The sequence below is a fragment of the Seriola dumerili genome, unplaced genomic scaffold (genome assembly GCF_002260705.1).
Source record: "Seriola dumerili isolate Sdu_G_001 unplaced genomic scaffold, Sdu_1.0 BDQW01000017.1, whole genome shotgun sequence".
Classification (NCBI taxonomy): domain Eukaryota; kingdom Metazoa; phylum Chordata; class Actinopteri; order Carangiformes; family Carangidae; genus Seriola; species Seriola dumerili.
In genome coordinates, this window is record NW_019174272.1 from 13,759,200 (window position 1) to 13,774,289 (window position 15,090).

General features: G+C 38.8%; 3 protein-coding genes across 6 annotated transcripts; all 3 read left to right on the forward strand.

Moving 5' to 3' along the window:
- Positions 1–3,829, forward strand: LOC111229465 (perforin-1-like). Of its 2 annotated transcripts, none has more exons than XM_022755807.1 (2): positions 1–61; positions 3,222–3,829. In XM_022755807.1, exon 2 carries the CDS (start codon positions 3,236–3,238, stop codon positions 3,620–3,622), a length of 387 nt encoding a protein of 128 aa, XP_022611528.1. In that variant the 5' UTR covers positions 1–61; positions 3,222–3,235; the 3' UTR covers positions 3,623–3,829. The 2 variants fall into 2 exon arrangements, with proteins under 2 accessions (XP_022611528.1, XP_022611522.1); XM_022755801.1 differs by lacking the exon at positions 1–61 and adding an exon at positions 3,044–3,080.
- Positions 3,830–6,433: 2,604 nt separating this feature from the next.
- LOC111231900 (perforin-1-like) lies at positions 6,434–8,789 on the forward strand. The gene is made up of 2 exons (XM_022759174.1): positions 6,434–6,511; positions 8,263–8,789. The coding sequence occupies exon 2, from the start codon at positions 8,277–8,279 to the stop codon at positions 8,673–8,675; it is 399 nt and encodes a 132-aa protein (XP_022614895.1). The 5' UTR covers positions 6,434–6,511; positions 8,263–8,276; the 3' UTR covers positions 8,676–8,789.
- Positions 8,790–9,147: 358 nt separating this feature from the next.
- On the forward strand, positions 9,148–14,222 carry paxx (PAXX, non-homologous end joining factor). Of its 3 annotated transcripts, none has more exons than XM_022759185.1 (8): positions 9,148–9,183; positions 9,542–9,794; positions 10,908–10,968; positions 11,050–11,099; positions 11,289–11,473; positions 11,607–11,657; positions 13,738–13,828; positions 13,915–14,222. In XM_022759185.1, the coding sequence occupies exons 2-8, from the start codon at positions 9,694–9,696 to the stop codon at positions 13,961–13,963; spliced, it is 588 nt and encodes a 195-aa protein (XP_022614906.1). In that variant the 5' UTR covers positions 9,148–9,183; positions 9,542–9,693; the 3' UTR covers positions 13,964–14,222. The 3 variants fall into 3 exon arrangements, with proteins under 3 accessions (XP_022614906.1, XP_022614914.1, XP_022614923.1); XM_022759193.1 differs by having other exon boundaries at positions 11,289–11,467; XM_022759202.1 differs by having other exon boundaries at positions 11,056–11,099.
- The last annotated feature ends 868 nt before the right edge of the window (positions 14,223–15,090 follow it).

Genomic DNA, 15,090 nt, shown 5'->3' on the forward strand with positions numbered 1-15,090 from the left:
CTGGCCTTTAAAACATGGGCCTGTAGATGGAGAGGGGAGAAGCAAGGTATCAAGACTGCAGGTAAGACTTTCACATATAATCTTCTAGTTAGGGGCAGTTGAGTTTTTTCATTTTCCCTTTTCATTTCTTCAAACTGATCCATCCTCCTGGGTAACTTCTACCCCAATGTCCCCATTTATAAGTAATGACTGTAGTACACCAATAATACTGCTGGCGCCAACCAGTACCTCTAATGCAGGAGCACTCCTACTGTCTCTACTGCTACTTTGCAGTTCATTTTCTGCCTATTTATGATTTTCCAGCTTTAAAGCAACTATAATCAACATTTCTAAAATAAGAAAATCACATGAAAATGTGAAAACAATGAGACAATGTAAAAGGGATTGAACCCATAGAGAATTAACACCCCATGTGGCATCTCCCCTCAGCTTTATGGACCTTTACAGAGATCCACACCTCATTGTTTAGTTTCCCGCTTGTTTTCAGCATCCTTAGAAGAAAAAAGCTTGAAAAATCCACTAAATGCTTGTGGCATTCAGTAGATTTGCTAACTGTTAGCAACTAGCTGGTGAACATGATGGAGCAATTAGCATCTAAAGAGCCACATATTTCCCTTGGGAGTTAAATACAGCTGCTAGAGGCTTGATTTCGACTTTGGACTTTTGGACTCACAACTCCAGTTTATTAATTGTAATGTTGCTTCAGAACTGCTGGATGTGTCAATAACAAGTTCACTATATCAACCTCAAAGGCGATGATGTGTCATAGTGGTTTTCACAACTTGTGTCTGCGGCTGCCAAGTGGACAAAGAGTTTTGGTTTAGCCCGTCTTAACTTTGGTGGAGACAATGGTGTTAATGTCGAAGTGATAAATTATTCCACAAATGAAGTGATTACATTATTAGGTATTTCATGTAGTGATATTTAATAAAAAGAAGCAGTAACATGACACCTGTCATCCTCCATAAATGGAAGTCTATATAGAGGGATAAATCAAACACACAACAAATAACATTTAATTTAGTAAATCAATCCAATGAACAACTTGAAAATAAAAAAAATAAATAATAATAATTTAATAATCAATATAAATAACATTAGGAATGAAAGTGTATTCACACTTAAATAAAAAGGAATTATTTAGTTTGACAGTATAGTTTCTGTAGAGGATTATACATGCATCTGCTGTCACATACCTCAATATAACATACTGCAAAATTCATCCATTAATTCATCTATTAATTTGTTGTTTCCACAATCATTCTAATCTTCTTTACACATTCTATAGCTGTTATTTAATCTATTAGCTCAGTATTGTTGGTGATTTTATATCTACACTTTCTGTTCAGCTAATTAGCTTTGCTTTTTATTTGTAGAAAGTAACAGTGAAGTGTCTCAAATTTCCATGACATACTGGGAATTAAAGTCCAACTGTGATAGGAACAACAGTCCAAACACATCCAGCTGTTCTGGAGCTAAACTTTCACAGTGACCTTCAGAGAGGATGATATAACATGTCCTGAATGTTTAACTCAACACGTGTGTGGAAAGACGATAACAGTGAGGTTTGTTTTATCTTTATCGGGAGGAGATTTTATGTGCAACATGGCCTGTTCACAGATTCTATTTACAGAGTCAATATGTGTTTCCTTTTCCAGTTTAAAGTACATTGATTTTGTATGAAGATTTTAGTCACAGTTACTTATGTTCAATAATGGCCTTTAATTAGGAGTAGCCTACTCCAGATATCTATATACTACACTTCAATAAAGTTCTCAAGTTCTTAAAATGGAAGCAGTAGAAGCTGAGATATCCTGACTTTTAGTCCCGAGATAAACCAACTCAATCAAGCTAAAACACTGGCTCTCAAATGCCCACGTCTTTCAATCTCCACAGTTTGTCACACAGGTTTTCTTTGATGAATTTTTATTCACCAGACATAACTTTGATGACACCACTATGACAATTATTTTCTCAGACTTGACAGAGTCAACATAAGATTTCACCCTCAGGACCTGATCTGTGAAATGAGCAGCATCCCTGAGCAGCTACACAGAGAAAAAACTGTTTTTATTTGTATGTTGGGTAATTTGTTTTATTTGTTTGTGTTATGAGATATATGGCATAGAAAAAAAAAATCATTCCTATAGCAATGAACAAAGGGCAGGAAATGCTGTCCTACAAAGAATAATATAACATCATAGGTTTGACTTTGATTCACTGTACTGGACCAACAGAGACAGAATCCTCTGTGGCATGTTGAGGTCTCATTTAAAAGTCTTGTTTTCAGCACTCAGTATAAGAAGTACTTGATTTGTATATTAAAGTCATACCTTCATATAGTTTTAACTAAATCACTGTCCTGCTGCCCAAAATACTCACAGAACACCACGTGTTCATCTGCAGTCGAAATTAGTCTCCAAAAAAAAAAGGGAAGGAATGGAACTGAAACTACTTAAACATTAAAATCTAGGAGCAAATCATGATGAGGCTGTCGAGCCATGAAGTCAGAGAGTATCGAAAGATGTACTAACACACTGTTGGTTGTCATTGACAGTAAGGAAAACATAACATAGCACCAGCCTCATTCTTTAACACATATATTGATATTATCAGTATATAACAAATTTAATCATGTTGCAGTTCCACAATGTGCCCACTGGAAGGCAGTGAAAACTCATGACTCTAAATACATATGTCTTTGTTCACTCCATCTATCCTCAAGACAGACTGTAACCAATCAAGACTTGCAGTGGAATCTTTTAAATAAAAGAATCAAAACAGCTCTGGTTTTGTAAATGCTTAACTTTGGTCACTTTATTCTGAAAGTAGACACCAGAAGTAACGAAGAGAAATGTGGTGTAATGAGAGGCTTAGATATTTTCTTCCCTTTTTCTGTTGAAAATAACAACCAATAACATCTCATTATTCAGATATAGAGACGTTCACAGGAATGATATCAGGATGAACTGCAGGTGGATGCTGCATCAGGCCTGCCAGGCTAGTCAGTATAGAACTGTTCTGACTGATGGAAAAGCAGGAAGAGATGTGGTCAATCATGGAAGACCTTACCTGGCCAGGTCTGACAACTGAGTGGTAGCTGTTGTATAAAAACAGTAGCACCTCAGAAATATTAATGACAGATAAGGGTTGAGTAAAAACAAAATTAAGAGAAAACATTTCCCTTGATACAATGTGGATTTGTTCCTCCTCCTCCACAGCCTCCTGTGAAGCCATGGCCTCCAGTCTTCCTCTCCTCCTGCTGGTCTTGTGCAGTCTGAGTGTGGCTCAGTCCCAGCTGAAGGTGTTTAACCTGCGGGCCACCGGTCTTCCCTCCGACTTGTTTGGAATCACAGACGGCTACGTCAAGGTGTTCTGTGGCTCAGCCACTCTGGGTATGACATCCATCCGTGATAACAACCCTAACCCCTGGTGGGAGGAGGAGTTCACCAACTCCAAGGCCCAGGTGAACGACGTACTGAGGCTTGAGGTGTTTGACCATGACTTTGCCTTTGATGACCTGCTGGGAGTCTGCCAGTGTCAGATCAAACCGGGAACCCATGAGCACAACTGCTTCCTGAAGGAAGGTGGCTCCCTCCATTACACCTACACCCTCAGCTGAATCATTGAGCATGTATAGATATACGAGACCTTCAGTCTTTACACCCAACCTGCATCTCTCGGACTGGCTCTGGGGAATGTGTGTAACACACTGTGGGTGCTCAGGTTCTCTGTTCCAAATCTATGATTCATCATTTCATCAGAATTAGACCAGAAAAATACTCAAAGTCAATTAACTCAATCAATAAACTTTATTGTTGTTCCTTTGTCACATTTTATTTATTGGCTATTTTACCCTTTTCCAAGGATGACCATGAAAATAAACTGTGCTGCAACAACCAAACTTTATATCATGTTCCCACACATTTAACATAGTATTGTGAGAGTGAAACAGAAGTTACAAGATTACCGTTGTTATTTACTACTACCTTCTTAGACTGAAACTCCTTATAAACATTGCTCAAGGTCTTGCAAACCAATAGACATTTGTGAAAATTGGGTATACAGTATAAATATGACCGTTAACATCAGTTTAAGTGGGCACAGAAGGTTGCTAAGTGATTCTATGCATAATATAATGTAGGTAAAAAAGAGCCACAAGATAAACTGCCATTTTGTCTCTACTGACAAATCAGTGCACACTCAATAGATTACTTTATGCTACAAGTCATCTCTGTGTGTTTTAACCAAGCTGCAAGTACCGTGCTAAAGGTGTGAGATGGTATATTCTTGGGTATTGCAGTATATTCTCCCTTTGCCTCATCAGTTAAAGTGTGTGACTGTGATCTCCTGCTGGCTAACAGTTGATCCACTGGGGTCTATTCCAGGTTTAGTGAAAACTCTGAGTTTCTTAACCCTGAGATGAGGGAAACTCCCTTTTACTCTGAGTTTCTGTCCGTCTCCACCCTCCGGCTGCGATTTAAGAAGCTTCTGACACCAATCATTTCCTCTTCATACCGTCTACGTAAAAGTACAGATCGGAGACATTCATGTAAAGAAGTTCATGTGGGAGAAGATTAAAATCCCGATTGGTCCTTAGTTTGTTAGGCTACCCAAGACCTGTGTTTATGAACATGAGCTCTTTTCTGGTCAATCAGTCAGTGTGAGGACAGAGACAGAGATCTCATATGTTACACATGGAGGCTTCATCCTCACATCAAATCTTTCTAACTCTGAGACTCTGTGGACATTAAGACACCTGTCAGACTGGCATCAGTTCCTCTGCACCGAAACATTCATCACTGTAAAAAAAAGCTTTAGACACACATGACTCTGGTCTATGAAGAATTATTTCTCATGTTCTGATTGGTCGCACTGATGAACAGTCCTATCACAGCTGTCATATTACGCTGTAGATGATGATACTTCTGAGTGAGGATGACAGTAATGCAGCTGAAAATACTTTAACATTTTAAAAACTCGACTAAATGTAGTTTAAATGTCAGGTTTTGAATACACTGAAATAGTCATGCTGTTGAGCAAGATTTTTAAATGTATAGTAGACATCTGAAAATTTACACTCAGCTTTAACCTCGACTCTTTTTCAACTGAAAAGCACCTAACTCAAAATCTGAGGTTACAATCATAAATCTATAAACTTGTGTCTGATCTGTTTCATCTATATCTATAAACTTGTGTCTGATCTGTTTCATCTATATCTTCGTCCTCTGCTGCAGCAGAACTGGCTCCACATCAGGTTACATGTGAACATTTAATTTAACAAACAGCAGGTTCCAGCTGTTCCACAAATAAAAGTCTGATAAAGAATGTGGTCTAGTGGACGACGCTGAATAATCTGTAACAGTTTGAACTAATTGACTCTTTTCCCGTCGCAGGGTTCATCAGCTCAGAGTTCAGGGTTCCAGTCAGAGTTTGTTAAACCTGTTTTCTGGAATAGACCTCTGCTGACTTAAAGGAGCAAACATCAAACAGTTGTGTTTACATTAATTCAAACACACTGTGTATTCTTCAGGTTAACATGTCCTTCCTCATAAAACAGTTGATTTTATTTAGTATTTGAACTCCAGCTTTGTTCCCATCCATATTCACTAGCTTGCAGTCTTCCCCCATGTGTTAGCGTGTTACCACCTGTTGATCGGCGTGCCATCATAGAGGATCACTTGCTTGCATGCATGTGTACTTTCCACTGCTGTTAAAACCTGAGCACGTGAACAAAACAGGGACCCACACAGAAAAACATCACGTTGATACTAAAGGTCAAAAACTCAAGAACCTTTAACAGTAAAGAAGCAATACATGAATAAAAGAGGACAATAAGAAGAGAACAAGACATTCTAAACAACAGCAAAGACAGCTCCATTTTATTTATGTCTGCCAATGATCCAGCATCAGCAACACTGACACAGAGCCCTGACACTGGGATGTAGCCATACTGTTATAGATAGATACTGGTGATGCAGTCTGTGCACATGTCTGCTGACATATATACAGAAACAAAAGGTTTTACAAAGGTTTTACAGATATATGGAAGCCATTCAGCCGGCTTATAAGATCATTAGAGGAGAATTAGAAAAAAAACACTTAAATTATTATCTGCTGTGTCCTGGACTTACATTGGTGAGGGCACAGAATATGTGTCAACTTGTGATCTACATCAGGAAAATAAAGCTTATGATTCAAAGTTTCAGAGAAACTGTGAAATCTTTGTTTGGAATATTTGGTGTATTTGCTTTTTGAGACTGTAAAAAAAAAAATCTAATCAGATGAATGTGGTGCTGTAGTCCTCTCATCATACATGGATAACGTGACCGATGGGCCAAACAAGCCGACCCAAACCAAACATTCTCTTTCTGGCATATTATGTAATGCTGAGAGTGGAACAGGTTGTCAGTGTGCTGTGGGAGGGTGAGATGAAGCTGATATGAGTGTGCTGGCCTTTAAAAACACCTTCAACAACAGCGCAGTGAGAGACGAGTCATCAGCACTACAGGTAAGATTTGACATATGTCACTGTCATCTTGCTCAGTTTGGTAATTGTGTTTTAATTTTATTCAAGCTAATTAGTGCCCAGAGGCCATTTCTACTTTTAATCTGAATGACAGAAAATGTAAAGAAGTAGAAGAAATAAAAGCTAAAGCTTGAATTCAGAAAAGAATATTTAGATTTTTTAATTTTAATTTTAATTTAATTTGAACTTTCCATTTTTTTTTGCATTTCCCATATCTGTTCACCCCACTTATACTTTAATTTTGATCACATGATCTTTTGAGGTCCCTCCACTTGCTGAATGAAATATTTTTTTACATTATTACATGTCATTAAATTATATTTATCTCCTCTTTTAAACTCCAATTTCACATTGTTTCTGTTTTTTTATGTTTCATTTTTGTTTTAATGTTTATATACATTTCCTCAAATACTAATGAAACAAACTGTTCATTTATGTTCACATTTTCTGAATTAATAAAAAATCAAACTGTCCCTCTGAGCCCTTCATTTGGGATTATTCTCCACTGCTGTCCTTGAAATGAAATGCTAATTTAATGGCAAATACTATTGTGAATGTGTGTTTGAGTATTTTATCCTCCATCCACAGTCTGACTGGGAGATTAATGAATTAGATGGCAGCACACAGTGAGTCTGAAACAAATAGGTCACAAATGGATTAATATGTTTCCTGGGACGAATAGAGATAACTGCGGTGACAGTCAAAACTAATGCAGCTGTTATCAGGCTTCTCCCTGATTCATTGAGTCATAAGTGATGAGTCATGTGGTGAATAGTGTTGATACAGATGCTTTATAGAAGGAATCAGGGGAATGGTGCAACACATATTTTCAACAGTTCTAACCATCCTATTTGTGACGTATTTGTATTTGGTGCGTCTCCCAGTGGTTCCCAACTATTGAGCAGCAATGGTGAGCCACTGTACTTCATGATAAGTCTACTGTACTCACAAAAGGGAAATTCAAATATACCTTTTCTTGTAATAATGATTTATATCTTATATAAATAAATAAATATGACTTCCTCAATTTTCTCAAAATAATGAGATAAAGATCAAATATCTATGTACTGTAATGTACTGTAATTCTTGTGTATTGTTTAAAGACAGTGAAATGTGAAATAAACAAAAACACTGCTTAAGTCAGAATGAAATATGCACCAGGATCGTTGACAGAAGGTCTGAGGTTGGCAGATTACTGGCAGTGACATCAAGTTTTATGTGAGAGTGGCTCAAATCTCATATTTAAACTGGAGCAAGTCACAACCCATCAACCCTGCCTTGGTGTCCTTGAGCAGCAAAATCCCTAAAAGAATTATGTTGGGTATTGGATGATTCTAAACTTCACAATTTCTGCTAATACTGTTGTTAATTTAGTGATGTCGGCAATGATCAACAAGTGTTTCATTGTGCTTCATTGTGGTGCTAACAGTAATGGGACCTGTAGGATTCGTAGAATCTGTAGAACTGTGCAGTATCAACTGTTTTGTCTGGCAGTAGAGTTTGCTTCAATTCAAAATGACACTTATTTTTGGGGTAAAAACATTTGTGTATGATCAGTCTAAGAAATATATATATGTACTGTATATATATATATATATATATATATATATATATTCATCTGGATGTTATGGGCCACGGTTTCAAAAGCTCACATTGGGGTATTGCAGTCATGGGCACTGAAAGCTGAGAGTGTGTCATAAGATCTTCACAGATCCATGCACCCTCCTCCACAGCCTCCTGTGAAGCCATGGCCTCCAGTCTTCCTCTCCTCCTGCTGGTCTTGTGCAGTCTGAGTGTGGCTCAGTCCCAGCTGACGGTGTTTAACCTGCGGGCCAGCGGTCTTCCCTCCAACATCCTGGGAACCACAGACGGCTACGTCAAGGTGTTCTGTGGCTCAGCCACTCTGGGTACGACGTCCATCCGTAACAACGATGCCAACCCCTGGTGGGAGGAGGAGTTCACCCACTTCAAAGGCCAGGAGAACGACATACTGAGGCTTGAGGTGTTTGACAGTGATTTCATCTCTGATGACCTGCTGGGTGTCTGCCAGCGTCAGATCAAACCGGGAACCCATAAGCACGACTGCTTCCTGAAGAAGGGTGGCTCCCTCCATTACTTCTACACCCTTGGTGGAAATAATCATTAGTCTGGTATAGATGTATGACCCCTGTGGCCTGTATTTACCACAGCATTACTCCAACATGATGACGTGGTAATAATCTGAAACTTTTCTACATTAAAATGGCTAAAAACATCTAGACCTTTGCTCTATATGTTGTTGAGTTGAGTTCTTACATTATCACAGATGTTTCCATCAATTCTCCAACCAGAGAAATCTGTGATTTTAATCATGGTAACGTTTCATTGGTCGCCTGTCAGTGACATCATATCCTCTATGATCATGTGTCAGTGTGTTTGTCTGACAGAAGTTCAACATTGACTTTTATCTAGTTTTAAGCCACATACACTTTTGACACCTTGGTGGTTTCCAGCTCTGTATTTGAACCAGATGAAGGATTTTAGTCGTCGGACGTCTGGATCTGAAGTTATCAGAGAAACAAGCTGAGGAAATGTTAGACAGCTCAGCTCCCAGCTGCTGGAGACGTCCTGTCCTGTGTCACTGAAGAGCGTCGCTGAATCTCTGAGTTTTAAAGGTAAACTGCTTCATGGGTGACGTGATATTTAAAAAATTGAAATACTGATATTATGTTAACAATACATTTTTGATGGTGATAGCAGATCTTTTGTTTATCAGTTCATTTTGTTGCCTCCTCACTGCTCATTAAATGTAATTGTTCTTTTTGTACAGTCATTGTTACAGACTCTCTGCACCGCCCTACATAATAAACATCCTGTAGATATTGTGATATATGATTCTGGTTATGAAAATTGTTAGTCTTGTGGTGATGAAGAGAGAATTTAATAATTTTCTTTTCTTTTCTTTTCTTTTCCTTTTCTTTTCTTTTCTTTTCTTTTCTTTTTTCTTTTCTTTTCTTTTCTTCCACACATTAGTCCAGTAGGTGGCAGTTATGCGTTAGGCTCGTTTGCCAACAGCCATTAAAAGCCCAACGAAGAAGAAAACGAAGCAGTCGAAGGAGAAGAAGAAGACGACGACAGGTTTTGTTTTGTTGTGCTCTCTGCTCTGTTGTTTGTTAGAAGTGAACATGGATGTGAACCAGCCGTCATACTACACTGTGTTAGATAAAAAGAGCCAGTCTAAATTTCTTTGCTATACTCACAGAAAGAACGGAATCTTTTCTGTTTGGTGAGTCAACTCTTGTCTTAAAATACACAGGAAATTGACTTAAATCGTTCACTACTGAACGGAGAGAACCTCGAGCCAATGTCCATTTAAAATCCGACAGTTTATTATACTTAACATGAAAATAACTGCTGTGTTAGAATTTAAAATAAAGCCTGGTGTTAAACTGAATTATTGTCCCCCTCTGATGAGGACAGCTTAACACAACTCCACCAAGTAGCATAAAATGCTCACATAATGCAGAAACGTGGAGTCGGATTTATAGTGTTCAATCAATCGATCAATCAATCTCCAAACGTATTTGGTGGTAAGTAGAGTGTAGGCCTATAGAAAAGTGATCCCTAAAATCAGTTTTCTTGTGACGGTAATTAAACTAGAAAACACTATATTGGCTCACTGAGTCAGTTCAGGGGTGTACACACTAATATGAACCAACCAATGTCCCTTCAATAGACGATCCTTTTCTGAAGGCATAGCCACTTTAAACCTTATGGAGAAAATGTAACTTATTCAAAATGTTAATGCCTTCTTTATTACATGGGTTCTGTTGTTTTTGTGTCGGTTTATTATCATTATTCTACAGAGTATTCATCAATCTGGACTCAATGGCCTATAATGACAAAGTGAAAACAGAATTTTAGAATTTTTTTTCAAAATTAGAAAAAAGGAAAAACTGAAATATCACGCTGACATAAGTATTCAGACACTTTGCTGCGCTATTTGAAGTTTGGCTCAGGTTCTTCCATTTCTCTGGATCATCTGTGAGATGTTTCTACCCCTTGATAGGAGTCCACCTGTGGTAAACCCAGTTGATTGGACATGTACGGTGGCCCTGAGCGCTCAAAGCACTGTAACTTAAGAGGGCATGTATCTCCCCTGTGTCTGTGACTCATACCATCAAAATGCCAGATCTGGAATGACCATGAAGGTGTAGTCCCTCCATAATTCTTAAATGGAAGAAGTTTGGAACAACCAGGACACACACCTGAGACCATGTAATGAATTAGGTTGTAGATGTGCATTTTTAATGCCAATTTGCCCCCCCCTTTGTAAGGACATGTGACCAAGTGGGATTTTAACTATTGTCATCATTATGTTTTTGTTCATCTGCTGCAGTTTGACAGATGCTGCTGATGTTTGGAGCACAGAGTACACTGAGGGCACGCTGAACCAGTTTGTAAGTTTCACCTGCAGACCCCTCATGATTTTCACTCTGTACCTGCTGTGACATTGGTTGTAACTGTACCTGTCTGTTTAGAAACAGAGGTTTGCCTTGAAATCTACAGAAGATTATGCTCTAAAACTCAGGTAAGATTACAACCCGGTTTCCTTTAAAACCCCTTTGTGTAACGTTCTGGGAAGTTACTAGAGTTCAGTGGTCAGCAGCAGCAGAACATCCTTTGTAATGAGACCGAGCAGCTCCCATGCCAGAGACTGTATGGATTAAAGAGTCATCTTTAGGTAACTGAGGCTGAATGTTCCTGTCTTTCTCCTCAGGTCGGCTTGTAGTAGTGGGGACGTGTCTGTTGTGGTTCATGACTCCAGGGTGGAGCTCCAGGTGGGCTCCAATCCAGGGGACCTGAGTGTGACCCTGTCCAGGCTGGAAAGCCCCCAGGCTACAGAGGAACTGAGGGAGCTGTTGTTCAGGATGGCCAACACTCTCTCTCAGCTGGACAGTAAATGTACTTTGTTTCTGTGACTTATTGCAGTTGTTTCACAGAGAGTGTGGGGTTTGAGTTTATAGGAACTTATGCATTTATGTAACCAGCTGTCACTTTGAAATCAATGCTCAGTGTGTTTTGTCCGTCCCTCCAGTTAGACCTCTGCCAGTCAGTCCAATGAAAAATCACCAATGGCATCCAACAGGTATGTTTAGTTGAATCTCTGAATGAGATCCTCCGGTTAGTAAATGTGTGTTTTTAAAACTTATTCAGTGGTCCAACACTGCAGCTACAGCTAGTTAGCATGGGTGTGTACTGGGAGGCAGGATGTAACCAGCTGTAGGATGTAACATGAAGTGGGTGTAACTGCAAGTATCGCAGCCTGCCCACCTGCAGGCAGACCCATCTACTTCCAATGGAAAAGGCAAAAGCAATAGGTAAAAGCAAAAACAATATGATAAAAGCAAAAGCAATAGGTAAAAGCCAATTTTATTGTTTTATTTATTTCTCTTTATATTTCCACATTTTATTTAGTGTAGTGTAAATTTTCAGACATTTATTTTACATCTTGCTCAACAGCATTTAATGACTATATTCCAACACGTAGTGAATGTATATACATTTACTGAAATGCTGTTAAAACAGTTTCAGACTATCTGCAGCCTGTATGCAAAACCTCACTTAAAGAGGACTTATTGTGACCATTCTTAGTGTTCATCATTTCATTCTTGGTGTGGACTAAAAAAAGATTTACAAGATTTAATGTTCTGAGAAAACATTAGTTTTCTTCTGCTGTACATTTTATACTGTACTCTCTTCACCCTCTGTCTGAAACGATCTGGTAGAGCTCAGGGCTCTTTAAGGCCCCCCTCCTCCCTCTGGAGCCCAGTGTGCTCTGGTTGGTCAGCTTGCCACCAACTACCATGGCAACGCAACATTCTGCACGTCTTGTGTAAACAAACTTCGGATGACAATATTCATATCTTGGAATATTTTTATAAGAAACCGTTTTTGATTTTTTTTTACTTCAGAACTAAAAGAATGTAAATAATGGAGGAACAGACAGACGGAGGACAGGTATGGAGTCTCCACCGCTTCACCTGCTGCTGGTTTATAATGCTAGTAAATCTGAATGGATTTAGTGATAGTGATGAATGCATAGTAGTTGTTTCAGTGCAGAGGAAGAGATTGACAATATGACAGGTGTCTTAATGTCTCAGAGTTATAAAGACGGACAGTGCAGATTTTTAATTTGATCTGAGGATGAAGCCTCCATTTGTAATATCTGAATATCAGATCTCTGTCTCTGTCCTCACACTGACTGATCCATCATAAAAGAGATCATGTTCATTAAGACAGGTCTTAGTTAACAATCTAATCTTCTCCCAACATAAACTTCTTTAAATGAATGTCTCCGATCTGCACTTTAACGTAGACAGTATGAATGAGGAAACTGACTTTTCGTGTCAGAAACTTCTTAAGTCGCAGCAGGAGGGTGGAGACACACAAAAACTCAGGGCTTGTTGAAGAAAACCTGCCAGGGAGCAGGTTAGTAAGTTACCACGGTAACTGACTCCAGTGTTGATATGGACGCTTAAAAATGCACAAAAATGTGAACATTCACACAAAACATCAACATAGGTTTTATCTTCTTCATCAGAGACTGAGCTAAATGTTCTCCATATTGTAATATTTCTAAAGAGTGGGGTGTGACTCCTTTCTCCTTTCTTCTATTCTGCTCATTTCCAACTCTATATTTTTATTCTGGGACTCCACTAGTTTAGCTTTACATGATTGACGGTTCAAAAAAGTCCTTACTTATCTCAAACTGCCCGAGTCTCTGATTGAAACAGGCAACATTAGCTCGGGCCTCCGTAGAAGTCCAATTCTTATGAATAGCTGAGTATGAAATTGATGTGGATCATATGCTGTGACCTTCACAGTCACCAGATCTCAACCCAGTTAAACATTTATGGGAGATTTTGGACGGATGTGTTGGACAGTGCTCTGCACCATCATCATCACAACAATAAATGAGGGAATATCTTTAGGAAGAACGGTTCATCCTCCAGTAGAGTTCAGAGAGGAGGGGAATCAATGCAGAGGAGCACATGGTGGCCCAGCACTTAACTAAGACACTGTATGTTGGTCACCTGTCTGTAGGTGTCGAGATTCACACCTTCCAACCAATCAGAATCCAGGATCTTCAGTGCCATATTGTAAATGTGGTGAATTGCTTATGGAGTTGTTCAGCATCTTACAGAGATGATGATTTATTTCTTCAGAGTTTGAGCCGCGGCAGCAGCAGAGTGCTCCGTCAGTGACTGTGAAGAGACGACTTCCAGGGGCTTCACTCATCAACCCAGGAGCTAAAAAGTAAAGTATATCTCTCATGAACTTTTGTCAGTATCCACATGATTCACTGTGAACGTAAAGCAACAACTGTTTCATCTTTCCTGCAGAAAGCTGCAGGCGACTGGTGTGGCCTTTGATGACGCAGATGAACACTGATCCACCTTTATGATGTCACATTGCTGCTGTACAACCACCAAGGATTGTTCTTTTAGTCCATTAACACATAATTTTTAAAATCCACAGCTATTTGACTACCTTTATGGCATATAACATCAATCACAATGAACACAGTGATTTCTTTAATGGTATTTTAGTATTTCTCATGACGAGTGTCTCCCTCCTGAATGATGCAGTAACTTGTACGATATTAAATTGAATGTTATTTAATCTGGAAATGAAATAAAGAATATCTTGCAATAAATTAGCTCTGACTGTGTGTAAAACAATTAGCCAATTATTCTTGATCGTTAATGGAAACAAAGGTTAAATAGATGTTCTTTAGATCTGTGCAGACTAAACATTATGGGCAGGGCCAGATATCTTGTTTTCTAGAGCACAATCTCCAAATATTATTGACACTTTTCTTGTGTGTAACGCATTTGATAAGGTGGCAGTTCTACTCTGAATAACATTGTATCAAGATTCAAATCCTCCTCCTAACCCTCACCTTATGAAGGAATGATCCCCTGTGTGGCAGGAAATAATTGTACTCTTTAATTGTGAAGTTATTGATATATCCACTCTGCGCGTCAGTTTGCATTTGCATGTTCAGTTTTAAGTAATATTAATCAATAGCAATAACTGGGTTCAAATCTGCCAGAGAGCTGGAGCCTTTCTGCGTGGAGTTCACATGTTTTCTTCGCGTCTGCGACACACACACACACACACACACACACACACCACACATACCCTGTCACTTTCTTATCTTGATAAACTTGCCAGATGAATGACACAGATAAATAATATATTTTATTCTTCATATAATTAATGCAACAGCAGCACCAGCAGAATTTTCATTCAACTTGCATGTGACCCTGACAGAGACAGACATGTCTCCTCCAGCCCTCTGTGTTGGTTTTACAGCACTGGGGAGATAATCTCCGCTTGGAAATGTTTCAAATTTGCACTAAAGCCTCTGAAAGCTGTTTAAATAAGCACAACATCTGGACTGAAATCTTCCCTGTGCCCAAAATTGAAATTATAACAGTTATTCTGAGTTACAAATGTTTTCCACAGACAGTCATTTAATTGAGGTAAAATTAACTAATGAATGAATGAATTAA